This window comes from Cyclopterus lumpus, chromosome 22, assembly GCF_009769545.1.
Source record: "Cyclopterus lumpus isolate fCycLum1 chromosome 22, fCycLum1.pri, whole genome shotgun sequence".
Classification (NCBI taxonomy): Eukaryota; Metazoa; Chordata; class Actinopteri; order Perciformes; family Cyclopteridae; genus Cyclopterus; species Cyclopterus lumpus.
Genome location: NC_046987.1, coordinates 9,790,384 through 9,817,565, shown reverse-complemented (window position 1 = coordinate 9,817,565; position 27,182 = coordinate 9,790,384). Strand labels below are relative to the sequence as shown.

Below are 27,182 nucleotides of genomic sequence, written 5' to 3'. Positions count from 1 at the left end.
CTCTTCCCCCCCTTCCCCTCCCCTCTCTTCCCCGGAGTCTCGCGAGAAGCCTTCGTTGGGCAAAGCAAACGTTACCGTAGCAACAGTGCTCACCTGTAGTGGGTAGACGAGGAGACAGCAAAGGAAATGAGGAGCTCTCACTCTGCTGTGAAAACACAGGTTGTACATCCTGTGAGATAATGCGAGGCAGCGAAAGCCCTCCGAGTTTACTCCGAACGTTTATTTACATCCTTTCATCTGTAGGTACACACTTTGTTATGTTTATTATGTTTTGGTTTGGTCAAATCTGAGTAAAGTTATTTTAGATATTTCTGCGGAAATGTAACAGAACACATGAGCTCACATGAACCCATTGACTTATTGTTCGGAAAGTAACAACCTTTGACCTACTGTGGCAAATGTCCATTAAACGCACACACACACACACACACACATATATATAATTCGAGTTGAAAAGCGAGCTTTTACAATATCATAGCCTACATTGCCCTGTCTGATATCGGACATCATTAATCATCTCTGGAGTGGGCTGAACCAAAGGTGTGGGCCCAGGCAAAACATTGCCTTCTAGTAAAGAATTACATGCGTATTTCTATTATTTAGATACTATTTCTGCAGTTGCAGGAACGAAACGTATGCAAAACAAAAGTATTGTCTCGAGATAAAGTTAGAATTTGTGTTAAATTTGACACAAAGTAAAATGTGATGAGGTAGTTTTATTCTATTATTTTACATTAGAATTGGATAATCCAATTGAGTGATTCATCTCTCAAACTTAAACGATCTTTGGTGTTATTTTTCTGCAAGCTGAGTGTGCAGGGGAGCAGTGTGGAGTGTGGAGGAGAGGCCCCTGGTATTCCTCCTCCAATATTTGCTGTTTCTAATAAGCAACAATACTGGGCTGTAAGCCACAGACCAGTAGGCGTGTGGGAAATATATTAATCAAATGTCCTTGTGTATCACGACAATACAAATATTTAAATGTGATATGCAAAGACAGTGAGTCAGGCTATCTACAAGCATCTAAAACAGTGTCAAGTGACTGTTCCACTGTTGTCCCCACAGCAACCTGCCAAAGCCATTAAGGCACTGCCTGGCCTGTAGCCTGTGGCGCTGACATCATCAGATGATGTGGATGTGAGTGGATGTGCAGAAAACCCACAGCTAATCTGCAGACCTCGGAAACAATGCACGCTGTGCATAGAAAATCAAAGCATGGATAAGAGCTCATTACACTGCAAGGCTGATGCTCTTCTAAATGCATGATTTAGGACTTGTCTTCAAGTGTCACTGTGGTAGTAAAGCATCCCTGCTGCTCTGCAGGCTACTGGTGTCAGCAGACCTTACTTGGAAATGTATATCTTGTGAATATAAAAGATAAAGACTGAATCAGCAGAGGAGATGGTGCATAATGCAGAGGAGCCTGTGAGCTTTTAAATGAGCAATGAAAACATGCATCCGAGTTCTGCACCCTTCCCACTGTTTTTCAAGCCTCATTACTATGCCTACACAGAGCTTTTTCAGACATGACAGCATCTATTTTGGTCAACCTCGCATCAGAGCAACACATCTTTATAGGAGGTGCCTCGCTGGTTATATGGTCTGATTAAAAAAAGATACATCAGTGAGAGAGAATATTGTTTTTTTAGGGTTTTATTCCAGTGCAAACATTTTGTGAGCGTGTGTGTGTAGTGAATGTTAATTCATAACATGATGACAGGAGTTGTCTACTTGTAAGATCAAATCAGTAGCACCATCTGCTGGCCAGACTTTGGTAGGACAAGGAGCAGAATGACATGCATAAGGAAATACCCTGCTTACTCCCCTACTCTTAAGCACTTATAAGGCCTCAGATAATATCCCCTTAGCTTTTCAGAATATCACCGTCATTTAATAAGGCTTAAAAGTGAGGAGGACAGCATATCAGCTTTGACTGCGATTGATAAGAAGTCATTAAGAGGTGGAGACTATTCTTAGGTTTTGGTTAATCTTAATAGTCTCTGAATGTCAGGCTCAATATCAATGGTGGGGAACTTTTTGCTGTATCTTTTAAAGGGCTCTCCCTCCGGCCCAATGACAAATTTCTCAAAGTTCCAGGAGACGTCCGTCCTGCTGATGGGACTCCAAACCAGAAACTTGGGGTCCTGCATGAAGGAGGTAGGGTCATCATCAGGATAGGGGAGCTTATCTTTGAGATAGGCAAAGACTGGATGTGTGTGTGTCCCGTTGACGTCACACTTCTCAAAGATGGTAAAGCTGGGTAGAAAGCCGCCGCCAGGACGCACATGTTGCAGCGAATTCAGGATCTCACCATTGCTGCAGTTCTCCTGTAAAAGTATTCATTTGTTATATTTTCCAGTTGTTTTATACTCCACAGCAACATTGTAAAGACTTTGAGGTCATGCTTTGCCTATAGTTTTGGTGATAACAGGAATGGTTACAGTGTATCAAGCAAGCTCACTCTCGAGTGTCAGGCTGTCATTACAATCTAAATTCAGTATCAAAGCATCAGCTGCAGTTCTCACACGACGCAGTCATGCGGTTCTTTTGAATTACTTTAATGATGGATATAATGGGAATCACGCACAGAACGCACATAAGTACAATAAGGGATTGGAATTCACTTTAATTATCTCATAAAATGTAGGTGACCAATTACAAAAACAAATTAAAGTATATATATATATATATATATACACACATATACACATACACACACACAAGTGAACTAATACAACAGGTTCTACATCAATACAAACCCATCATCTGCATAGAAAGTTGTGTAATGGGCTTTCTGGTATCCAGATAACACATATTGATTGTAAGGTCAAACCATGCTGCTCGACTGACCTGATACCCAAACTGGTTACAGGGGAAACCCAGGACCACTAGCCGGTGGGGGTACTTGCTCTGAAGTTGGTTGAGCTCGCTGAAGTCCCGGGTGGTGGTGCCTCAGAGAGAGGCCACATTCTCGATCAGGACCACCCGTCCCCGAAACACATTGAAATCCACCGAGTCCCCCTCCAGCGTGGTGGCTCTCAGGTCGTAGAAGGTCTTGGCGATGAACGTCATCTTGCCCCCTGTGCTTCCTCACTGGAGGCAGACAGGATCTCAACCTGTGACTGTATCCAACCGCTTGGTCACCTGACTCACTCAGGGCAGAAATACGCCTTTCATGGGTGTCAAATGGCTCTGCAAGAAACTGATCTCCACCTCACAAACATTACTCTTCACAACTTTCAGATAGTTGGATTGTAAAACCACTAAAATACATGAGAGTTTTTGCATGATTTGCAATGACGTGCGTTATTTTGTTTCGGAGGAGTTTTTGAAAGGTGTTTACATTTTAGAATGTCTCTGAACCTAAATGTGTTGTAATCATTGGAAGTTTAAGTGAGTGTTATCCCCGGTATCTATTTGACATTCTCATTGTAAAGAGAAACAGGGGAAATAGCATGTATTATGGCATGCATTTGGGTTTGGCATCTCTATGACATGTTTCAGATTTCTTAGTGGTTAAAAATTTAACTCGTCTTTCAGCTGATGAAAAATAAATGAACCTGTCTGAACTTTCCGTGGACCTAACTTACCTAACCAAGTGACTCAGCAAGGCTCATATACCCAATACATCCGTTTTAAATATGGCAATTGAAATTTATTACCTGAAACATTGCTAGATTCTTTTGCAACATCCTCGAGATTCAAACATTACGTTAAAATTACATATCATGTGGCACCTCAGCAAACCCTGAAAACATCATTCTAAGCAGTCGCAACGCTGCTTAAATGTGTAACATACAGTAGGCAATGCCAGTCACGTTCGTAACACAAACTTACATATACATTTACATTCAGGGTGGTAAACAAACATGACTGAAAAGGTCACTAAACATGGCACAACACTGTCTCCCTTGAGCAATTAAGCCTATTGTGTAAAAGAATCCACCCCTGCATGGTTCGAGTTTCGAGGCGTAAATAATTCAACTCTGTCCTCTGGCTACCTTGTTGTTGTAGCTATATATATATATATATATATATATATATATATATATATATATATATATATATATATATATATATATATATATATATATATATGTGTGTATGTATGATACAACAACAACAGCTACACATTGTTAGGTTGTATGATACAACCTAACAATGTGTAGCTGTATAGAGCATTACACCAGGGAAAATCAAGCGAGCATGTGCATTGATAGGTTTGAGAGAGCAAAGTCACTGCAGCCGTTCTCTCCACTGGGTCCAGGGCTCAGCAGTCAGGCAACAGAAACTGCCCTCTGCTGGTCGCTGCTGCTAACTGCAGTTACCATCTCACCTACTTACAGAATGTAAACCAATTGAGCACCCTTCTGGCCAACAGATCCCAGTATCTATGAAGGAGGCGGAGGAGGGCTGAGTGGGGAACATACTGTATGTCTTAAGCTAAAGTATGAGCCATAGTACTGCGACCTGCCCCTCTCCTAACAGGTGCAGGCCTTCCGAATGTTGTTGCAGTCGGTGCCTTCACTGCCGTTCTCCTCTTCTAAAGCGGCCTTGTCCAGATAATCATCTAGAGATCCCAACAAGTTATCCACGTCTCTCTTGTGAGCCTGCAGCACCAGTTCTGTCACTCGAGTGAAGGCCTGAAGGAAGTAGGAAGTGAAAAACACAAGATAATACATTATAGTGAGTTCCCCGCAGTATTTGTGCACATCTCTAATGTGGCAGACAGTTTCTGTGGACATGACCTTGTATCCTACCTCACTGATTTTACTGCTGGTGGAAGCACTGGTCTCAAAGAACTCCATCCCATAGGTTTCTGCTAGCTGCAATATGCAGGTATGATATGGTAAGAAATAAGTATTTCATATAATTTATCTGTGAGAAAATTAAATTAATACAGGGTTCAGGAGACTGAGTGTTAGTAGTTATTAACCGGCCTAACATTTTTTTTTTTTTAAAGAAATATAATAGTGTCCACTTTGGAAAAATGTAAATAAAAGTAGCTCTAATTATGTCCAAGCAAAGTAAGTGATAAACAAAACCAATAAAAAACCTTCGCAATAAGCCGATTATGGTGAAATTCCATTATCGGGATAAACGTGAACATTGTCACGAGTGACTTGAAAATACTGTCGAGCTTCCGGTCATGTACAGAACAAAAAAATAGACCCCGATTAAAAGAAATACAGGAATTAGTATGTAAATAGAACAGGCTCACAACATGTTGTATTTATTGATCCTTTGTTTGTGCAGAGAGACCTTATGAAATTATGTGCTGTGATGCAATACAAATATTAGTGTCTTCAAGCATATTTTTATGATTATTGGGATAATATTGTGAATTGCAATTACTTTGACCAAGATCATTTCATGTTGTACCATGCCAATACCATAGTTAGTGAAATACTTGTCAAACTAATAAACTAAACTGAGATCTAGCCGGGTATCCTTTATAAATGCTTCCTATATTTAATCTTATATCACTGGATGGATAGCGGAACATTAGAAACAACAAAACTACTGAGTACTTTGGGATCTGCAACATCCCAAACACATGATCACTTATTATGGAAGTTATATGCAAAAATAGAAAAGAATCCTAATAAAACCCACAAAATAAGGTTAAATCGAACCTTGCTTCCTTGGTCCTTTGTTACCTGCCTCCTGAGCTCCTCATCAGACTTGTTTCCTACCAGGATCCTCTGCACCTCGTCCGGGGCGTACTGCAAAACAACAGCAGGAAAAAAAAGACAGTTGCGGAGAGATAGGCGGCCTGATAATCTTGTAACTCGCGGCAAGAGAGCACCATGTAGGTGTTTATACTTCGTCCACATCACTGGCCCACTTCACTATGTGCTGGAAGGACGACTCGCTCGTGATGTCGTATACAAAGATGATGCCCTAGACAAGAATCCACGAAGAAGGGTTAGAATGAGTGCTAAAGAGACCCATGAAGGCAATGTGTTCAGATGGGGGAGGGGAGGGGGCGGGGCGGGGTCACCTGTGCACGCCTGTAGTACTGCTTGGTGATGGTCTGATAACGTTCCTGACCCGCAGTGTCCCTGCACACAGGACAACACACACACACACACACACATCCGCAGAAGAAGAAGAAGATTACACAGCATGCAGGTCAGCATACTGCTCACGCAATACAAATTAGACATGACTTACCATATCTGTACTCGCACCTTGATTCCATCTACTTCTAGTGTTCTCATTTTAAAATCAACTCCTACGAAGTAAAAAAGGAGAAAAATTACATTTCATATTCACAGAAAAGCAGAGTCAACAGAAGCAACCACCTGCACAAGGTCAAACTGGAATCACTTCAAAACTGTGACAAATTGGTGAAACATACAGCTTTGTGGTATTTTACATGGACAGTTGTGCGTTTGTACTTAATAATTGTTGCTCAGACACTATTATCCCTAATGAATAGTTTCTCAGGCACTGCATACTGTCAGCTTTTAAATCACCAGGTCTCCACAAATGCAACTGAACAAGCTGCTGGGTAACAGGACAAGAGAGCTAAGAAATGTACAGCTGCCAACAAGACTTATGGATACATTAAAGTAAAGATAATATACTGTTCATATACTTAAATCAATTCTCATTTAGTTTTTCTATCCACACTAAAAAAAAGATGTATTTATGTTGTTCACGCTACATACTGTCTGTATTAGTACGGTTGTATTGCAATTTTGAGATTATCTATCCTAAATATACTATACGGAATAATATTTCATTAAAAAAAAGAAGAAGAAAGCTTCCCAATGAACAAGCTAACAACATCTTCAAATTGCCAGAGGTCACATGCGACAGATTAACGCAGCAAAACTGCTGAGTAGAGATATGATAAATTTATCCATTTTCAATATACAGACTAACTCACATTTCTCAGGAAGTCAAACGCAATCAAATATATATTTATATAAAATGGATAGTCTTAATCTGATTACTCTGTATTTGTGTGCATGCCTGCAAACATAACATCATCAGAGTATACAGCTGGAAATGTGTATTTAAAAAAAAAATGTTTAACTTGAAACTGTTGTTAATTTTCCACTCAAATTCTTAATTAATTGATAACATACTCAGTAGTTCTCATTTGTCATGCATTTAATTCACACAGGAGTATGCAGAAATATGCTTTACCATGTGGTTATGTCATATAGACCACTATTAAATTAGCAGAAAACATGATGGTCATGTATATCGTTGTCGAGATATGAGATTTGCTTTATCGGGATAAGAAAATGTTGTCCATATCACCAAGATAATGTAAATTATTGCTTGAAAAATAAACTAAATACAAAATAAAAGTAAAATCAATGTTATGGGCCTTTTTTTTCATGATAGGAAAAGCACAGGTGTTGAATGCATTAACAACGGCCCTGTTCTATATCCAAGTGTCCCAGTGAGCCATAACAGTTTGACTGTAAAGATTAATTTTACTGCCAGTCAATAATCGATTTGTGTCTCTGCTTCAGGTCACATCCAAATGAGTTGTATTTGAATGTTTCTAATGAAATCTGAAAAAGTGCCTTCTGTGCATCTCAGTAAAATGATATCAAAAGTAAAATTGCGTCCCTAGTCACCGTTATATAGGATGAGAGGAGTTGTCTTCAGGTTGTATTCTGTACAGAAATGTGTATTTGATGGTGCGTTTCACCTTTCAAACAGTGCTTCTTGTGGAACAGAAAGCCTTTTTTAAAGCCTTGTTACTGACAAAAGCTTGTATTACAAATATGTGTGTGCCTTACTTGTGTGTGTTTATGTAATATATGCAAAGACATGTGTGTTCAGCTGGCTTCTTGCTCCCACAGCTCTCTGAAACACACCGTGCTCAGGAGTAATGGGTGCATATCTGGAGGGAACCAATAATAACTACCATCCTGAGATCCAGCTCTCCAGCTTGCAGTTCACAAAAAAATGTAGCCTCCCATGGAAGTATGTGTCGACTGTTTTTCTTCGCTAATGTGGAAATAATTTACTCTATTGTGTGTAGCAGCTTCCCACCGAGTCATTAGTTTATCACACAGTCTGAGCACTAATTGCCATTTTTCCTAAATATCATAACAGGATATGATAACACTCTCAAGGCAGAGAAACTGTATTTTCCTGTGAACCTTTCCTTTCCATTGATAGTGACTGTGACAGTTAAAACCCATGCTTTCAGACCTCTCCTGCATCCTTACGTATAAACTTCGGGGCATATCTCTGTAATAAATTATTAATATTTCAGGCGAGCTGTCTAAGCACTGGCAGGTTTTTCAGTCAGTGTTTCAGGGCTGTTATGGCCTGAGGATCTTTGTACTAATCCTACTAGCTGAGTGGGCCTGCTTATACGTTGAACAAAAGGTAAAACGCTCAACTGTTCTGAAAATCATACTGTAAAAATTAAAAAATTAAAATGAATTCACTGATGTGTATCTGGTTCAACCTGCGTCAACAGGCATCAGTGAAAAGTTGTTGGGTGGCTTACCGATGGTGGAAATGTGTGAAGGATCAAAGTAACTTTCCGTGAACCTGCGCAGCATGCACGTCTTCCCGACCCCCGAGTCTCCGAGCATCAGCAACCTGAACAACACGTCGTACTGTTTAGCCATGACCAACAACTACAACTTAGGAGAAAGCATGACCGCTTTAGGCACACTGTTGCTAGTGCTGCTTTCATGGCCCCTCGGAAAACCCGCTCTGCTAGGAAACGTCAGATGCAAGTAAAGTTATAATTGACAATTCGCATCATTTTATGTAAACTGGTTGCTTAAGTGGCTTAAAAAACATATATATAATTATATATAGAATATATATTCTTATTTTTTTCATATTGTTGTTCCATCCGAGTTTATCGGCGTATAGGCTGATTACCATCTGATTTGTGTACATGTATTTAATCCACACAATGTTTTCAATGGCCACTATCTTCTCATTTACAGACTTTACACTGCGCAACAAACACTAAATGATTTCATTTTGAATGTACCTTGTGTTTTCAAAAGCATTTCCAACGTCCCCTGAAGGCAGCACACGACCTGCATCCTTGAAGAGGCTGCCTCTTGCAGTGGGAGTGGAGTGTTAGCTGAGACACATCACACAAGAGTTGATCCTAAAATCAATATGTAAACAAAGCTATATCCCGGTATTAGATAGACTGAAGTCATGAGACTACATCCCCACAATGTAACCCCACCCTCCCCACAACGCGTTGGCTTAACACCAACACTCTTGTTCATGTTTTACATTCTTATACATCGGAAACAATGCTTTAAAATGTACAAAATGTCATTTTCTTTTTATGTTGTTCATTCCAGTGCATAATTTTGCCGTAGAATACTAAATATCTAATCCAAGGCCATTTAATATTTATGTTATCTCACCTTTGCATAACAACAATCACATCTTACAATTTTGTATTAAAACTATCAGAATCAGGCTTTAAAGAAATCCAACATAGAATCCCTCAATGTAAACTTCTGTTGATGTAAAGCCCCAAATTCCCTTGAATATTAATAAGGATTTGACCTCTGTGTCCTAAATAGTATCCCGAGTGCAGGCACCTGTCTCTTATTGTCTAAGTAATATCCGAAACTGAGAAATACAAAGAAACCTGAATCTTCATTCTACCTGACACCACAATGCATTAGAAGTGATTTAGGGAAATTGAATATCCTCAAAAGTGTAAATGATCCCTCTTGATTGCTTTCTATTAGCAGTTTCTTACATTTGATGAAGCACATCTGATTATTTCATGAACTGGGATTGGGATAAGATCACGCAGCCACTTCCCTCCACACACACATAACAAAAGGAGTAACCTAGAAGTCTAATGTACAAAATCTGTCATAGGATGTTATTAAAAACATGTTGAGTCACAAAAGCATCCCAAAAGGATAAAATAGTTTTATTTATAGTATCATAATAAAGGTATGCCTTAACTTGCAAGACAACCGTTGGCAGTATGTACAACATACCTGTAATTTCCACAGAATGGAACAAACAAATATTGATTAGGTACACACAAATTTAACTCTGCAAAAGGAAAGAAAAGAAAGAAAGATAAAGGTTCCCGGCACAGGCAAATATTTCTAGGGAAGGCTTTTCTTTGCAGAACTGACACCATTAAAGAGTATACAGTGTTATATACTACACACTGAAATGGACTTTCATTAACAAAAATAAAGGTTCACCTGCATTGTGTAACATTCAGTATCCAATAGGGGATTTTTTTTTGTTATACCCATTTTATCTGATAATAAAAATAGAGGAAAATAAATAGTTGTACCTGTAGAAAATTCACTAAAACAGCAGGTCAACATGTTCATCCTCCTGTGCTCTCTGGAAAATCTCAAGCCAAATATTGGGGAGATCAGACATGAGGGTAAGAAATTAATTTCGGTGCATCAATATAAATAGAGGGATTCTTTGATTACATAGACATTTTCAAAGACAACAAACTTCAGCCACTTACACTGAATAAGGAGGGTTGCATTTTGCATTGCAGACATTTTTTTTTTCAAAAGCAACTTCACATTTTTTTCTGGAAAAGTATGAATATGAAAAAGGTAAACTAACCCTAATTAACATTTTGTCAAAAGGTCAAAAAGTCTCACAAATCCAACAGATTGCAGAGGTTGTCCAAAACAACCAAAGGAGAAAAAGAAAAAAGAAACATATTTTTGTGTAGCTTTACTAAAGTGTCATACCTTGTCATCTCCACATTTGATTATAAAAGGTTATCATGAGGATAGAAAAGAAAGTCCTTCAAAACTGCCGAGCTGCCTCACTTTGGGGGTCTTAAAAGTTGTTGCTGGGCCATGAACGGGATGTTTGCCAGGAGGAAAAAAAGAAGGTAGAAGCGTTTTATACATAATAGCATCTCTCACACAGCCTCCACCTAGTCACGTGGACTGGCGTTAGAAGGCAGGACTTAGTGCAGACCGGTGAGAGGATTCGGGGGCTGGTGGGCAAAAATAGTCTGTTTGGAGAACTGGAGGTCGACCCGAGTCTAGCTGGGCTCCACGCGCAGCTTCTTTCTGTTGGGCGGCTCGTCCGGCTCCGATTCGGAGCTGGAGTCGGACCCGCCGTCGAAGGCGGACACCGCGCTGCCTTTGCGGTTCGTGTACAAGCTGCTGTCGGAAGAGTAGTTTGTCTGGAGCTGAGTGTTGCCCTTTGCCTTCTCCAGTGCACGCACTGCAATTCACAGAAGCAAAAAGACTGCAGTGGAAAAGGATCAAATATTGCTCATTGGAACCGAAAGACGACAACAATGTTGTAAAAGGACAACAACAAGAGACAACGTGCGGTCCCCTCCACTCACCCTGCTGCTCCAACAGTGCATTTTGCTTCTTTAAGTCATCAATGTCTTGCTGGTGGGTATGGTTTTTTCGCCTCATGTACTGGATGTACTCAGTGGCTTTGTCTAGAATCTGTGCTCGGGAGGCCTGTTTGACAGAACTCTGTCAGCAAAAATGTCAGAAAGCCATGGGGAGAAGCTGCAGTGTCTGTTCGTTCAGGCAGAACAAAACATAAATTGTGCAAATACAGCTATGTAAAGATCACTATATATACAGTATATATGTGTGTATGTATATACGTATATACACACATATAAAATATACATATATATGTGTATATATATATATATATATATATACACACATATATACACATATGTATATGTATATATATATATATATATATATATATATATAATGTATGTATGCAATTTATTTTTAATCTGGATTATCAAATAAAGGTTAAAAACAGGACTGTTCCAAGGGGTTGGCAACCTTTGGCATATGTGCTAACATCGACACACTGCAGAATTATAGCACTATTCACTTATTTCCCGCACACCTGCATACTGAATTATGACAATTCCTGCTGCACTTGGATTTAATTTGAATGATTTACTGTCTGATAAAATGGACTGTAGATACAGTCCATTGGGCTATGATGCTAAACGGTTATAGAGCCGTGGCCTTCCAATCCGTAAAAGTACACTGAGGACATTGAATTGGACAATCTAAATTGCATAATGGAGGTATCACTTCTTCGGCCACGTTCGACACATGGACGTCTTTGCTTGGCCAGCCACCACTTAAAAAGAGCCCATGATTCTTCTCATTATTATACTTCAGACCTCAAAGAGAGCTGTCCAAGCAGGACACAATAGAATAGCATTGGCTTTAATGGGTACAAAGTGGAATAAGGTCCGATAAGGTGGTTGAATATTATGGACTTATAAAACGAGCTGAACACTGTGGTTTGCATAGCAGTGAAAACGGTCAGAAAGTACGGCAGTGCAAGAAGAGAAAAGCTGTGTTTTCACTTGCTGGTCATCTGTACCAGAGAAAAGCATTGGTCCCTTGAGCTTTGTACTGCTGGCGCCGACAGTCCTCGGGTCAACAGTTCTCATGCATTACAAAGGGGCTTTGCATGTGCACCACTAAATACAACCCCTCTGCAACAAATTGCAGAAAGGAAAATAAGATTCGATGTTTTATATGTTTTTTTTAAAGAATTCACGGATGTTTATCCGGTTCAACCTGTGTCTGTAACTCAGGGCTACAGGATGAGTTTTGAAACGGGCGCCAGTGAAAACTTGTTGGGTGGCTTACTGATGGTGGAAATATCAAAGTATATTATTCATACTGACTGTTTGGCATCTGTTTGTTTTTCTGCATCTAAAGGTTAGCTAGCATTAAGGTAGGCGAATAGATGGTCACACTGGCGAGGAAATCTAAAGGCGTCTCTTAATCTAGACAAGGTTGCTGCAACCGAGATAGACGGCTGACATAAGTTTTACCTTCAAAACGATAAAACATCTTTGCTGTTATGGAATGTAGAAAATGCATAGAAATTCCTCTCACCTTCTCCCCTTGTAATGCAGGCACAGAATCTCGTAAACCGTGAAAGCTGTCTTTAATGTGGTCCCTGCGTTTGCGCTCCAGCGCATTGTGATGGGCTCGCTTGTCTGCCTGCAAAGGGACAGGCAGAGTTTACACTTAAAATGGCATGTGCTATACGCGGAACCGGGGAAGGTACAAGAAAGTTTGTGATTTATAACACATGAGAAGACGAAAGCGAGGAATTGGAAGCTGTAATATGCAAATGCTGCAGCTTTAAATTGCAAATAAGTTGGATAAGGAGTGATCTTATCTTTCACAGGGTCCTTGTTTGTACACGTATACATCTGTTTACAGAATCTCAAGTGCTGTGTGCTTTCAGTTGGTTAGAGGGTTGGACCAGCATGTCCTGACAGTTTTAGCACTTTGAAAGACAACTCAACTCCAATGTCTAACTTCTCTCTTCTGTTTTAAAAGGACTAAATCTAATCTTAGACTCAATATTTCCAGAAGCTCCATCAATGCGTGCTTAACTGGTGCAGGAATTAACTCAACTGATGATGGCTTGATTGGCAACAGACCTATACGGGGTATAGATTTGTGTAATGCGTGTCAAACGCTAAAGGCGCATAAGGCGGTGTGGGAAGATTTCACACCCAAAGCATCATATGGCTGAATGAGGCAAATAAACCAGAATGCATTGCTTGATCTTCTCATAGTTATCATACAATTTGCCAGGTCAAAGAACGTACACATTTTATTATAATTTTTTTTTTTTTAAATAGCACAAATACAGTACATTTATTAATTCCTATACACATTTTTTTATTAAGATATATGTCAATAATAAGAGTGGTCAATCACAACATATATAACATGAAAATATGAATATTTCCATATAACGATTGAACCTATCATGTACGATTAGAACTGTTAAACAATGGGGGCTTAGCAGGCCTAACAGTATATGTATACTGTATTAAGAGGATCTGAAGCTGGAGATCCCAGCTTAATCAAACGGGGGGAGGGGAATCCAGGGCTCTGAGAAATATGTGACCTGATCGATGATCAGACACGATTACATATGCATACTCAGTTAAAACACAGCAGCACACGAACGTGGAATTAAATGCTGCCGGTTCGTAAACCATTGGGAATTTAAATGAGCATGTCCAGTGTGCTCAATCTTGCATTCGTGTTTCAGATGCAGTGTAAAGCCCTGCAGCAGCACTGAGTTTCTTGTTGGAGGGGAACATATTGTACAAGGTCCAGAGAGCTGAGGGGGGATGAGAGCTGAACTTGGCGTTTCCCTGATCGACAAAACGAGAACACATCAATCAACACATCCGTCTTGTCCCGTTTGCACAGCCGCCGATTCGGTTTCGTTGCGCGTGTGTTCACGCAATTACGGCCACATCGCGTTCAGCCGAAAAGATGGACGGTTAAATACTCTCGCTGAAGACTTGGAACAAAGTTGGTCCTTCCGCTATCTACCATAAATCCTGACATATCCAAAAGGGAAGATATTAAAACATATAAAAGGTCACCTTTTCACACTACAACTGAAATCCAATGGGATGTGCAGCAAATCTAATATGAAAACGTTTTTTATCAAAAAAATTATAATTTAAAAAAAGGGAATTGCCTTCCAAAAAGTATTTAGATTTAAAAAAGGTATGAAAAGGAAGCCATATTTAAAATCCATACCACACACGGTCTCGTATTTGAAAGTAGTAATATAATACTGAGCGAGCCTGTCTGGCTGCTCCCAGCACCTGTACCGTAATTACACAAATAGCGGCGCCGATGGTTGGTTTAACTGTTGTTGCGCAAACGACGGCTCACTTGACCCCACTTGACATCAGTAAAACGGGGCAACCTATTCGCCACACCGGTTGTGCTCGGCATTCACGAACAAGCCAGCCGGTGAGAACTACGGAAACATTTTCTTTTCAAATAGCTCACTCTCGAGTCGTCTCAAAATCCAGTTTGAGCCAAGAACCCGGCTAGCTCGCGAGCTAACTCAATCAGATAGCTGAGGTTGGTAGGAATGTTAAAGTTGCTGTTTGGCTAACAATTTGGCTAGCTACTTCTAGAGGAAACTAAACCACATACATCGCTGTCGACGTCGATGTCATCGTTTTCGCTCATTCTTCGGTAAACAGGTACCAGAAAAGAAAACAAGCAGCTGTCAAAACAAAGTGCAGCGACAACTGAAGGCAAATAATAAAATCTATCACGGAGCTGTGCTACAGCAGAGACATGACGATCAACGGTTTCTCTCCACGTGATTCGCCTACACATGGACGGGGAAAACATAAACAGCGCAGGCGCAGCAAAACAAGACCCTGTGGGTAATGGAGTGATTCGCCCACACGCACTCCGGTTGTCATCGGCGATTGCTTCCGGAACGTGAACTGCATTTCCCACAATCCCACCGGTGTGTACGCGCCCACCAATATATACCGTTATACCCTACAAGTTGCAAACACGGCAGTCTCAGGACTTTTTAGTCGCAAACGGAACGTCATGTTCTTTGCTGTACGGTTATAAATAAATACATATATTAGACACAGCATTTCTTCAAATGGTCATGAATAAATAAGTAAACATAAACATATCCTCTCTCAATATAGCCGAACTGTCATGAACACACGAGGCTGCGGTAATAAGGACATGCATGCATTGTGCTCAAGTCTGCCGTTTCAGTGGTAATTGTCAGCAGTGTATGCTACAATAACTAGGATCTCCTCCCAACATATGATTATGAGGCCAGATGGTGGCTCACTATTGCTGCCCTCCCCCACTCACCATTCATGACTGCACACTTGCCTCCATAGGACCTTTAAATAGCTTCTGCAGCAAGCCATCACTGCTTGTACACCTACTGCAGCACTATAGAAGTGCTTTATTATCAGGAATGTGTTTTATTTGAGTAAGACAAAGCTAAACACAGGTGGTGTGATATCCTTCAAAACAACTTAATCAACACCTTAGCATTTACAATTTCATTTCATATTTAGACAGAGAGTGTCATCATGTCACTTTTAGATGGTGATATTCATTAAATGGCAATATCAATTAATATTTGTATTACTTGTGCTTTGATTTTTCAATGACCGTTGTCCCCATTATTTATACTTATCTTTCTTCCAGTTACAAACCAGCTCAGCTTTTTATCAAATGTAAATCTCTTTATAAATACATATAATTATACGTTTCTTTTGATTATCCTCAGTGCCTTCCAAAATCTTAAACAACACCACTGTATACTCATTTTCTGATTAATTCATTCGGCAAGATCAATGACAAGTTGCATCATGTTTATCCAATGCATGTGGGAGACACACATCACATTACTTTTTTCTACATTCTTCTACATTGAATACATGTGAGGTGCATTTATGTTTCAGCCCCTTTAACTTTGACCTAATCTCTACCATGCTTCAGATATCAAGGCAACAGCATTTGAGCCATGTACATCATATTAGCATCAGCATCAGTTGTAAATAAAAGGTCTTGTTGGACAAAGCACCAAGTCTCACAATAACAATGGGGCCCCTTTTGAAAAGACTGATAGCCCAGCCAGCCAAACTAAATCCTCTGCCTGGTTGCGTAATATTAATTGAGAGTGTTTACACATGCAAGTGAGGCCAAATGAATAAAGTTCCTCTTTCGAGGTACAAATGCATTCAACATTTTGGTGCCCACCGATGCCAAACTTTCCCACGGTGGCCTGAAAATGAGGAACTAAAGGGGAACAACTCAGTATGGATGGGAAATGACTTTCGGCAACGGGCTGGACAGTAGGATTCACTGGAATTCTGTGCTGGGCGAGGAGGTGAGCGTGGTGTGCATGGTTTGTTACTTGATTGCCATGTTTACTCCTACCATGTTGCCATGAGACCCTGTGACGGAGAGGGGGGGGGGGGGAAGGTTCAAAAGGAGTTAGGCGCAAGAATGTGGGGAGAGATGGAAACAAGAGTGTGAGCGAGCACAGCAAAGTTGCAGAAGCTGGCCTGTGATTAAGGTAAGAAAGTGCTTTTATTTCTTAGCGTATCCTTCCTCATCTTTTCTTTTTAAAGAGGGCGACTGCCACTGTTTTATTCTTATATTATCGCCAGTAATTGTCATAAAAAATGTATGGCTTTAACACCAAAGCTGTATACGAATATTGCACAACACTTACTGGAGGATTACATAACGGCAGTTTTTTTTGTAACGGCTTTATTGAGTTTTGCAGTGTGTCAACTGCTCTTCTCTCACTTTTTTACAATGGTTGAGGTCGGACTGTGACATTGTCTGAAAACTGCTGGCATCGTGTCCGGCTCGGTTTCACATCAATGAGATTCTGCATTCTTGTTAGTATAGTGCTCATCAATCAACACTCATACTGATAAGATGTGTTTTGCTGGAATTTTTCTGTCTGATATTCGAACAGCCCACCTGTAGAGCACTGAAACAAACTGCAATCCAATCGTTTGGAGTAAAACGTGGATGAATTAGATATAAAGCAGGTTATTCAGTAACATATCATGAGTTGCATGGCAGTTCAACCGCTGCAGCTCATTGATTTTGCCCACAGTAAAATCAATGATTAAAATAATTTTATGGATTATTAAAATCCATCAGCACAGACATGCACTTAAGAAAAAACACTTACGTTTTCTATGGTTATGTTGTCACTCTTAGGCAAGATCAACAACACAAATTAAACACCTATGTTAATTTATTAAAATGAACTGTAGCACTATAGTTTATTTGGAGTAAATCCCACTCATATTGTCACATTGGTAGCACCAAATCCGCCACTGAAAGTAGTCCTTAACCAATGCACTATTTATTATTGTATTGTAGTATTTTATGTATTATTGATGTAACATCTGCCAATAACTACATTGCCCAGGTGTAGAGTATTTAGCCTTTATGAAACAAATTTGACATGTTTTAGAAACAAATTGGCTTGGGGCTAAGTACAACAAAATTATTAAGAGATGGACTGAGGCGTTGATGGATTTGATCTTCTCATGGAATTAGTTCATATAAGACAAATGTGGAATATTTAGCGCTATGTATCAATATCTACAGTATCTACATTAACAGTGATGCTATATTTTCTCAATATTAAAAGACAATAGTTGCTTGCAGCAACTGCTGTTTGTACTTCTATATTTTCTATAGGGCACACTAATGATAATTGTAGAGAATGACCAAAAAGCTCCTCATTTGGACATTTGCAAGCTGCAAAATGTGAACGAGTAGGTTTGTGGGTGAGTTATATGAAAATGATGAGATGCATTGCATAAAAAACCCTAAAAGTAAAATAAGCTTCTTAACCAAATAATAAAACAAAAAGTAAGCGCCTGCATTTATATATGTGTATAAAAGTAAGGACAATAACCTCATACTGCCATTGCTATGCTGTTAATGTCTTTGTATCATACTTGCTTTGTGGGACAGGTGAAAACCGTAAACACACAGCGTTGGGAAGAGCAAAGATGAACGTGACAGAAGTCTACGTGGGAATAGCTAACATCAATACCCAGGGAAATCTGTCTGGTAATGGCAGCATGGGGGTCTTGAGCATCCCCTCCTCCCTAAACAAAGTCATCAATATATTCACTGTCGTCATCCTCTTCATCACCATGATTTCCCTTGGCTGTACCATGGAGATCTCCAAAATCAAGACCCATCTCTTCAAGCCTAAAGGAGTAGCAATTGCCCTGCTGGCCCAGTTCGGCATCATGCCCCTGACCGCTTTCTCTCTAGCCAAGTTGCTCCAGATGGATCCTGTCAAGGCGGTCACTGTGCTCATCTGTGGCTGCTGTCCGGGGGGAAGCTTATCAAACATTTTCTCCCTGGCCATTAAGGGTGATATGAATCTGAGGTAAACCCTTGTTGATGTGTCGATTCATGACAGAATTGTTCCTGCGTCTCCCACTTGAGACATTCTACTAATGTTTCTTCTCTTTCCACCCTCCCAGCATCGTAATGACCACTTGCTCCTGTATCGCGGCACTGGTTCTGATGCCTTTGCTGCTCTACATCTACTCCCAAGGCTTCCACGGTCTGGAAAATGCTGTACCATACGTCGGCATCATCTCTGCTCTCGCATCCACCTTGGTGCCCTGTGCCGTTGGCATTGCCATTAATCACTACAAACCAAACTACTCATCGCTGGTCAAAAAAGTGAGACTCCTGAAATGGGCCTCACACAAACGTAATCCGTTATAGGCAGCAGGCCTTTTAACTTGTGATCGGAGGAAAAACCAGCATGCACAACACCAGGACCTCGAAGGAGCTGAATATCATTCAGCTATTATTAATTTTACTGTTTTCATCTGTCAACACATGGCGTGGGTGTTATTTGTCGGCCAAATAATCCTTTAATGATAATGAAGAGCAGACCGTGTTCATGATATTTGGCCAAATGGGAAAAGAGACATTTCATGCTTTGATGCTGAGATGCAAGTCCCTTTAGAGGAGATACATTGTTTTTATTCCTCGACAGGCTGGCCTCAGCATCCTGATAATCTCCGGCATCATAGTATTCAGCCTGTCTGGCGTCGTCGTCAAAGACATTCTTTGGATGGTCCTCACACCAGATGTTCTGGCTGTGGCTGCACTGATGCCGCTGATTGGCTTCATGCTGGGTTATATCATGTCTGTCATATGCAGACTCAGCCCACAGTAAGTGTTCACACGCTAGATTTACCTTTCTTTGAGTTGCTTTCTTGATTTTGTTAAATTTAAGGATTTTTTTGGCAATCATAAGCTGAAAATATCAAGTATTTAATGAGAACAAAAATGCATTATTAGAAAGAAATCAAGATTTTGTGAAACAGAATGTTTTCTTGTTTATTCTTGTTAATTTAAGCCTTGTGTGACCCATCAGTTTAATCATGGGACCTCCGAGAGGACTGACCCCCAGGTTGGGTACCAGTAGTGTTTACTTGAAAATGTCCATTTCATGCTACATTATAATTTTATTTCATTACAGGGGGAAATATTGTGCTTTTTAGACAGCTCGTAGTTACTATGAGTTTATGACACATGATGCAGTTATAGATTAAACTACTGTTTATGAAATATTTTTTCAAAAAGAATACCTGTTATTTTATCTGACACCTTCCCCAGCTGTCCCATATTTTTGTTTCTAGTTGCCATAAAACTGGTGCATTTTTGTATGAAATAATACATTATTGACTCCTCTTTTTAGATGCAGCAGGACAGTCTCCATGGAAACAGGATGTCAAAACATCCAGCTGTGCATTACCATCCTAAAAGTGGCCTTTTCCCCTGAAGTCATCGGCCCCATGTTTCTCTTCCCTCTGATATACTACACATTCCAGTGTACGGAGGCCCTGATCTTGACCCTGAGCTTTAGATGTTACCAAGCATTCAAGCCACCAGCTGAGGGTAAATGGCACCGCTGGCTGTGTGTTTTTGTAGAGTGAGGCTGGGAGGAGGGGTCAGACGAGCACATGCACTCTCTCCACACAATTGTAGCCAGAGACCAAAGAAAGCAGAAGTCTTAACATCTCCCTTCTCTTACACAGACGGCGTGGACATTCAACAAGAGGAGGTGAAACAGCCGTGACTGCTGCACAGATGAAAATCCAGTGTTGGAGAGGGAAACCAAGAGGAGCTGCATTCTGCCTACTGAGGAGCCCTCGCTGCCTCCATATCGTCTGCATATGCTTCACTTCGCCCTGTAACACTAAGACTGTTAAAGCAAACTAATACCTTTATTATTGTTTTCTTAATCAATTCCATGCAATGTTACTGTTACTATGGGTAGTGCCTGCTAGCCAATAATTATGAATATTTCCATTTTGTATTTATATTTTTGTATTTTGAACATCTGGTGTTATACTGAAATCTGCTAATTGTATGACACATTGAGAATTAATGAGTTTATAAAATTAATGGACGTGCGCTCTTTTTTTTTGACTGGATGCTCAATCAGACCAAAGAGGTCAATCCCAGATCTTCCAAAGATGTGAAAAGCAGTCGAATGAAAAAGAAGGAAATAGACAATTTGAACACCTTAAATAATATTAATAAAAATGGCGTATGTAATATACAGACTAAACTTAACTAAAAACTTTTTACATATATTAAAAAAACATCTTCACAAAAACACAAATCCCTTCCTCAGTCTAAAAGCAAACAAATGGAGGGTGAAACAAAGTGAACAAAGACATTACACTAATCTGTACACTTACTCATTTTTGTGTTGGAGCCTCCCAGCCATATTTACAGTGTCACATATATAACGTGCCTGCAGTAGAACCAAAACTGAAGCGCCGAAGTGAAAAGACATACTTTTTTTTTTTTTTTTTCGTTCACAAGAGTTGTAGAAGCATCAAAAGAAGCCATGGCTGATCAACAGCAGTTTGGTCACAAGTAAATTAAATAAACATCTTAGTTCCCCGTTTACACATAAAACATTACAATTATGTTACAATGTACAAGCAGCCTGAATAAATTAAGAGAATAATATTTTCTAGTGTACAAGTGATGTGTCTGACAAAGCCATACTTAATATCACCAAGCGGTGGAGGCTTTTAACCGACATTCATTTTAAAACTCCCTATTTTACATATGTGCATAGAAGTGGAAAGCTAAGGCCATTGAGGACAAGGGTATAAAGAGAATACATCTGAACACTTACCAAGAGTGAAATGTATCAAATGCAGGCCTGAATCAACTATCTCTTAAGATGTTTGCCCTCAGTCCAATGAAAAACACAGCAAAGGGAATCTTGGTTGGAAAGCAGCCTCAAACTGTACAGTGGCATCTGGAATGACGTGAACTATGATTAACAACAGCTTAACTAATTATTTAGAATCACAAAAGTCTTCCGAGGACAATACTGTAAATGTGCATGACTTGGACAACAATCTAGACTAACTGGACTTCATGCATCTCGGCCAATGTGTCTCAAATGGTGCGATATGTGGTAAAAGAAAAGTAACAGTGACCAAGACACTTAAGAGATCATTAGCTCTCAAAATGAGTTTGCAGCTTTGCCCATTCAACCCAAATACGTCAGTCATTTAGCTCCCCTCAACAGCCTTTAAGACACATTCCTGCAGGAAGTGCCTGTTCTTTCTGTTTTGTTTTACATTTTCAAACTGAGCTTCAGACATTGGACATACATTGTGTAGGAATTCCAATGAAAAAATGTAAGCATGTATGTACATGTGAATCCCTTCTCTGTTCTCCTTTGGGATGGACCGAGGAACCATTTTGAGTAACCCACAGCTTCACTCAGAGCCTCATCTGTGTTGACAGCTGTGTTGACAAACTCTCGAGAGGCATCCCGCTCACCAATATAGGTCAGTAGCAACGCTGGTTGTCTCGGGGAGTCCAAAGGCTGCTGCATTTTTCAGGCCTCCTTCAGCAATGGCATATCTGAAGAGAACAGAACCATTTTCATCAGTACACTGTGTGGATCTTTAAATAATTAAAAAGTGTGTTGGAAGAGGGCTTTACCATCAGCGTAGTCCATCTCAGAGTCCAGAGACAGGCTGTGTTGGTCGCTGCCTGCAGTCGGCCTTCTTTGTGAGGATGAAGGAGCGGCAGCACCTGCATGCTCTAGGACCCAGGTAGAGGAGGACGGTGAGGAGGAGGAAGAGGACGATGGCACAGGGTGCACAACAGCCATCTCCGACTGCTGCCGTTTGAGGGACGAAGGCCTAGAGGGGCCAGCCTCTGGCGGTGTTGCATGCTGACCCTCAGACAGCACTATCTGGACCCGAGACTCAGAGCTGAGAGGGGAGCTTGAGGCCCCACTAGCATTCACAGCCTCCTCATACGAGGGCAGAGACACCGGGACTCCTTCCACCATGATTGACACGGGCTGGCCGGTCACACCCTGATCACGTCTAGGTGTGGAGAACGAGAAGAAAGTAAAAAACTGGTCAACTGGTTACTTGTACGTCTACTCTCCTGAATGTTAAGTGCCTTCCACGTTTCGAGGGCAGACTCACCGATGGAGGGACTTGAGTTTGGGCTGTAAAAGTACAAACAGCACCACCAGGAGCAGTATTAGGGCCACTGAGCTGGCTGTAGATGCCACTATGGACAATGCGGGCATCCCTAATGGTAAAGTTGGATTGTGGTCTGTGCGACACATAATAATTGATAGTTATCAATGCAGAACGTACTGTAATTATCCAATTGTTCAAATGTGCAACCTACTGTTTACCTTGCTCCATGAGGCAGCTGAGCTTCATTTGGCTGTCCCACTCTCCATACTGACAGGTAAGGTATTTGTAGTCTCCCTTCAGAACATAGCCTTCATCACAGAAGTATTCAATCACAGTGCCATGAGAAAGTCTTTGGCATGGGGCAGGGTGGCAGGCGAAGCCCCCATTCTCTGGCTGAAATGGAGGCTGGCATACTATCCACGGAAAGACAGGAAAACAATAGATACATGAACTCCAATGCTGTACACATCTAAGTATACAAGAACAACATGCAGCGTTGCCCACGTTTCTCTTCCTGTTCATTCTTCTGTTCAACCTCTAAATACTCCCTACTAGCTCAAAATATGAAAAAAAACTAGAGGTTTGTCTTTACCGTCACTGCGTATACAGCGAGGAGGTTCAGAGGACCAGTGTCCCAGTGTGGAGCAGGTGAGGATGCTGGGTCCATCTGGCAGGTAACCAGGGTCACAGAGGTACTCCAGTACTGTTCCCACAGGGAACGAGCTCCTGTTAGTATCTGTCAGATTAGTTGAGCCATGCTGCACGGTAGAGGGTCTTATGCATCCTTAAAAAAAAAAAAGAGCCAAAAATACAGTTAATAGCCGGGATTTTTTTTAATAACAAATACAGGAAATAGGAAAACATAACATTAAAGCGGTCTATGTCACAGATAAACTGTTGACGTGATTATCTGTTCAAAACACAATGTTTATCTAATAGTTCAAATGTGTCAATTGATCTACCGTTACCTTGCTCCATTAGATTAACCCATTTCCCATACTGACAAGTACGGAATTTATAGTTTGCCTTCAAATTATAATCTTCATCACAGAAATATTGAATCACAGTGCCATGAGACAGCCTTCCACATAGGGAGGGGTGGCAGCTGTAGCTGCCGTTCTCTGGCTGATATGGAGTCTGTCATACTGTCCATTGAAAGAAAGGGGACTAAAAAATACATAGATTCTGTTGTATAGTGTGTCACTGTATCTCATCTTGGTGTATTTGTTTGTAATAAAAACCTTCTTTGTCTCTATCCAAGGACATTCGGAGTATGCTACAATCTGGGCAGCATGTTGGTGTTGTATGTCCGTTCCTGTTATTGCAGTTGCTTGATTTTAGACACTAATGTGTCTCCGACCTCTTGTGGAGTTGGTTTGTATGATTAGAGCCCCATTATGTCTCTGACGGCATTTATAGGAAGACTTTAACTTGTTTTTAAATAAATCCACGTCAATATTATTAATGTAAACCAACTGTAGGTGTTACAAACACAGAAACTCAGAAATGTAGTACTATGAGGAGGCTCGTCTTTACCGTCACTGCGTATACAGCGAGGAGGTTCAGAGGTCCAGCGCCCCAGTGTGGAGCAGGTGAGGATGCTGGGTCCATCTGGCAGGTAACCAGGGTCACAGCTGTACTGCAGCAATGTGCCCACAGGGAACAAGCTCCTATTGGTGTCCGTCAGATTAGTTAAGCCATGCTGCACTGTAGACGGTCTTATACAACCTTCAAAAAATAAACAGACAAAAGTACAGCGAATTTTATGAAAAGATTATTTGTTTTGAAGAAGGATTAAATGAGGACAGTACAAACATCTGAGACTATTGATAGTATTGAAATCTCTATGTGGATTAATTTATCCACACAATCCAAATTTTGGGGGCATTACTTTGCTAACCGGTGAGTGTTTAAGATACGTGTGTTGACCTCTTCCTACATCGGAGTTTGAGGACTGACCAACCTTGGCTAACGCAACTGATCTGCATGGGGCCGTCCCACTGTCCATCCTGACAGGTCAGGTAGTTGTAGTCGCCACTGAGAATGAAGCGCTCATCGCAGAAGAACTCAATCACAGTGCCATGGGAAAACATCCGGCAGGGGGATGGGTGGCAAGTGTAGCCACCATTTTCGGGTTTGGAGAGGGGCAAGCAGGCTGATGGGAAAAAGATTCAACACATAAAAGTACCAGCACAATTTTTAAAGTGTGTTAAGTTTTTTTTAAGTTTATATGGAGGCCAAATTAGCTAAAAATCCACATAGAGACTAAAGCAATGCAAAAAGAAAGTAAAGACGTTTTTATTTATGAAAGAAGGATTTTAAATTAGTGTAGCTGCTCACAACAGTCACACCTCATTACTTGACAGATCAGAAAAGACCGTGGTGGACAAAATATCTTACCACCACTGCGTATGCAATGAGGAGGTTCAGAGGTCCAGCGCCCCAGTGTGGAGCAGGTGAGGATGCTGGGTCCGTCTGGCAGGTATCCAGGGTCACAGCTGTACTGCAGCACTGTGCCCGCAGGGAACGAGCCCCTGTTGGATTCTGTGAGGTTTACCCAGCTGTTCTGGACCATATACGGCCTCACACATCCTTGGAAGAGAACACACAAAATAAATTCTGTGAAACTACTTAGGTTTTCAGACAAATGAATACAACACATATTTTGAGACTGGTTTGATATATGTGCTATCCAAACACAGATTGGTCCATGGTAACCATCTGTACTAGAAAGTCTTTGCAGTGGCATCACATGCGCTGAGAAAATGACACGGCAGTCCTCCGTGAAAGGTGAAAGAGTTAAGGCCAATGGGTCACCACAATCAGCAGGATTAATCTCCTCGAGATCATGAATAACCATTAAAATGTTTACAGATTTGTTTGATGTGGATTGGCGGTATCATGATGGAAATCCAATTTGCTTTTAACTACAAAGCTTTACAAGTATTTTATTATGTAGTCACATTAAATATTAGTAATAATTCGTATAGTAAACCATAACAAAAAAAGAACGTATAAATGACAATGAGATCATATGAGCTAATTATGGGGCTGTTTATTAGTGCTGCACTCTTAATGATGATAAATCTGATGGAATAATCTGCCATATCTGGGTCAGGTTGCCTTGACGAATGTCAAGGCAACCTGACCCAGGTCTGTATCCTGACAAAGGTGATGTGAACATATTTCTTCAGCAGAGAAATTAAAGTTGAATAGAATACAGATATAAAACATGTTGCCTCTTACCTGATCCTTGCCCAGTGGGGACTGCAGTCAGTATCAGCAGCAAGAAAAAGAACCGCTGAGTGGCTGAGGTGTGGGCCCAAAAGGCTTTCGATATTGGCTCTATCATTCCATTGCACATCTTCCCCTGCAGAGTCAACTCAACCTGGTATGATCATACAACAATTAGAAAATTAATTAATAAAAGGTCTATATGCATCATGATGAAAAAAAGGCAACCCCAATAGCCTTGTGATCATATGCGGTCACCTGCTTGATGCAGGTACCCTGCAGAGCTTGGGCAGCTGCCAATGAAATGGGTGTGATTGTGGAACAGTTGCACAATGACTACTGAGAAGAAGAAAAAACACTAGCAATAATAGTATAATCATTTAGCAAGCTAGCGTGTATTACAAGCCAATGTCAATGCATCTCTTTAACACCGTTGATCATGTTAGCGAAGCAACGACTTTAGCTAATTATATCTCCCACATATCGAATACAACTCTGGTTCCATCTAATCGAGTGATTACACACCCATTTTCTGTGCAACACATTAGCTATGATAGCGTTACAGAGCAAAACAAAAATATCTCCCAGTTACACACTCGGTGTAAGTCGTAGTGTTGATGGTACATATTCATATCCAACAGAGCACATCTTAGCTGGCTTTAAGTGTTCGGTTAGCTCATCAATATTAGCTTTCTTGGTTTGCTAACGCTAGCTAAACATGAAAAATGCTGGCCGGGATAGCGTCACCCACCTCAAAGACACTGCCTCGAATCCTCCACCCTCGCGTCCTCACACTGTAGACATGTATCAACAATATCTCAGCTACACCGACGACATTTAAAGTCACTGTCGAAACGGCGATACTATGATTTAACGAGCCGAGGGGCACTGCTCCGGCTAACCGCTAGCTAGCTCTCTGTAGGCTAGCTTGTTACCCGCTACGCTAGCTAGCTGCATCGATCGAGGCATCAGCTGAGCAGCCTCGATGTCGTCCAGTGGCCATAGTAACAAATGCACATTTCCATAGTGACAACATCCGGGAGTGTTTGTGTCCATAGTTACCAAAAGTAGGCGGACAAACTTTGGACGTTTT

At 40.8% G+C, this 27,182-nt stretch overlaps 5 protein-coding genes across 11 annotated transcripts; 1 reads left to right on the top strand and 4 right to left on the bottom strand.

The window, feature by feature from the left end:
* Positions 1–1,759: 1,759 nt before the first annotated feature.
* gpx2 (glutathione peroxidase 2) lies at positions 1,760–3,238 on the bottom strand. The gene is made up of 2 exons (XM_034563355.1): positions 2,851–3,238; positions 1,760–2,327 (listed from the first exon to the last, which is right to left on the bottom strand). The coding sequence occupies exons 1-2, from the start codon at positions 3,070–3,072 to the stop codon at positions 1,974–1,976; spliced, it is 576 nt and encodes a 191-aa protein (XP_034419246.1). The 5' UTR covers positions 3,073–3,238; the 3' UTR covers positions 1,760–1,973.
* An 869-nt stretch (positions 3,239–4,107) lies between these two features.
* Positions 4,108–9,054, bottom strand: LOC117751497 (ras-related protein Rab-15-like). Of its 2 annotated transcripts, XM_034563401.1 has the most exons (8): positions 8,993–9,054; positions 8,492–8,586; positions 6,178–6,238; positions 6,005–6,065; positions 5,827–5,904; positions 5,637–5,726; positions 4,761–4,826; positions 4,108–4,643 (listed from the first exon to the last, which is right to left on the bottom strand). In XM_034563401.1, exons 2-8 carry the CDS (start codon positions 8,577–8,579, stop codon positions 4,482–4,484), a joined length of 606 nt encoding a protein of 201 aa, XP_034419292.1. In that variant the 5' UTR covers positions 8,580–8,586; positions 8,993–9,054; the 3' UTR covers positions 4,108–4,481. The 2 variants fall into 2 exon arrangements, with proteins under 2 accessions (XP_034419292.1, XP_034419291.1); XM_034563400.1 differs by lacking the exon at positions 8,993–9,054 and having other exon boundaries at positions 8,492–8,625.
* Positions 9,055–9,891: 837 nt separating this feature from the next.
* LOC117751675 (protein max-like) lies at positions 9,892–15,211 on the bottom strand. Of its 2 annotated transcripts, none has more exons than XM_034563625.1 (4): positions 14,973–15,211; positions 12,882–12,989; positions 11,327–11,465; positions 9,892–11,199 (listed from the first exon to the last, which is right to left on the bottom strand). In XM_034563625.1, exons 1-4 carry the CDS (start codon positions 15,174–15,176, stop codon positions 11,015–11,017), a joined length of 636 nt encoding a protein of 211 aa, XP_034419516.1. In that variant the 5' UTR covers positions 15,177–15,211; the 3' UTR covers positions 9,892–11,014. The 2 variants fall into 2 exon arrangements, with proteins under 2 accessions (XP_034419516.1, XP_034419517.1); XM_034563626.1 differs by having other exon boundaries at positions 11,327–11,450; positions 14,973–15,171.
* Positions 15,186–20,794, top strand: LOC117751674 (sodium/bile acid cotransporter-like). Of its 3 annotated transcripts, none has more exons than XM_034563624.1 (6): positions 15,186–16,698; positions 18,318–18,744; positions 18,842–19,046; positions 19,369–19,547; positions 20,077–20,276; positions 20,417–20,713. In XM_034563624.1, exons 2-6 carry the CDS (start codon positions 18,356–18,358, stop codon positions 20,455–20,457), a joined length of 1,014 nt encoding a protein of 337 aa, XP_034419515.1. In that variant the 5' UTR covers positions 15,186–16,698; positions 18,318–18,355; the 3' UTR covers positions 20,458–20,713. The 3 variants fall into 3 exon arrangements, with proteins under 3 accessions (XP_034419515.1, XP_034419514.1, XP_034419513.1); XM_034563623.1 differs by lacking the exon at positions 15,186–16,698 and adding an exon at positions 16,789–16,887 and having other exon boundaries at positions 20,417–20,794; XM_034563622.1 differs by lacking the exon at positions 15,186–16,698 and having other exon boundaries at positions 17,769–18,744.
* Positions 20,795–21,124: 330 nt separating this feature from the next.
* On the bottom strand, positions 21,125–27,117 carry LOC117725385 (sushi domain-containing protein 6-like). 3 transcript variants are annotated; one of them, XR_004608921.1, is made up of 11 exons: positions 26,841–27,117; positions 26,102–26,243; positions 25,256–25,447; positions 24,819–25,010; positions 24,392–24,583; positions 23,448–23,639; positions 23,074–23,268; positions 22,856–22,988; positions 22,359–22,750; positions 22,194–22,277; positions 21,125–21,660 (listed from the first exon to the last, which is right to left on the bottom strand). XR_004608921.1 is itself a non-coding variant. In XM_034525515.1 (10 exons), the coding sequence occupies exons 2-10, from the start codon at positions 26,217–26,219 to the stop codon at positions 22,252–22,254; spliced, it is 1,632 nt and encodes a 543-aa protein (XP_034381406.1). In that variant the 5' UTR covers positions 26,220–26,243; positions 26,841–27,117; the 3' UTR covers positions 21,125–22,251. The 3 variants fall into 3 exon arrangements, 2 of the variants coding, with proteins under 2 accessions (XP_034381406.1, XP_034381407.1); XM_034525515.1 differs by having other exon boundaries at positions 21,125–22,277; XM_034525516.1 differs by having other exon boundaries at positions 21,125–22,277; positions 26,348–27,095.
* Positions 27,118–27,182: the final 65 nt, after the last annotated feature.

Excerpts from the sequence above, each read along its gene's own strand:
- LOC117725385 (XM_034525515.1), bottom strand. The coding sequence starts at position 26,219 with ATGTGCAATGGAATGATAGAGCCAATATCGAAAGCCTTTTGGGCCCAC. Across the intron at positions 24,584-24,818 it reads GATCAGTTGCGTTAGCCAAG|GTTGTATAAGACCGTCTACA; the intron begins GTTGGTCAGTCC and ends TATTTTTTGAAG. Across the intron at positions 22,989-23,073 it reads CAGCTGCCTCATGGAGCAAG|ACCACAATCCAACTTTACCA; the intron begins GTAAACAGTAGG and ends TGTGTCGCACAG.
- LOC117751497 (XM_034563400.1), bottom strand. The coding sequence starts at position 8,615 with ATGGCTAAACAGTACGACGTGTTGTTCAGGTTGCTGATGCTCGGAGAC. Across the intron at positions 5,905-6,004 it reads AGTACTACAGGCGTGCACAG|GGCATCATCTTTGTATACGA; the intron begins GTGACCCCGCCC and ends ATTCTTGTCTAG. Across the intron at positions 4,644-4,760 it reads CCAGCAGTAAAATCAGTGAG|GCCTTCACTCGAGTGACAGA; the intron begins GTAGGATACAAG and ends TACTTCCTTCAG.
- LOC117751674 (XM_034563622.1), top strand. The coding sequence starts at position 18,233 with ATGTGTATAAAAGTAAGGACAATAACCTCATACTGCCATTGCTATGCT. Across the intron at positions 19,047-19,368 it reads ACTCATCGCTGGTCAAAAAA|GCTGGCCTCAGCATCCTGAT; the intron begins GTGAGACTCCTG and ends ATTCCTCGACAG. Across the intron at positions 20,277-20,416 it reads ATTCAAGCCACCAGCTGAGG|ACGGCGTGGACATTCAACAA; the intron begins GTAAATGGCACC and ends TCTCTTACACAG.
- LOC117751675 (XM_034563625.1), bottom strand. The coding sequence starts at position 15,176 with ATGTTTTCCCCGTCCATGTGTAGGCGAATCACGTGGAGAGAAACCGTT. Across the intron at positions 12,990-14,972 it reads ACATCGACGTCGACAGCGAT|GCAGACAAGCGAGCCCATCA; the intron begins GTATGTGGTTTA and ends GTCCCTTTGCAG. Across the intron at positions 11,200-11,326 it reads TGCACTGTTGGAGCAGCAGG|TGCGTGCACTGGAGAAGGCA; the intron begins GTGAGTGGAGGG and ends TGTGAATTGCAG.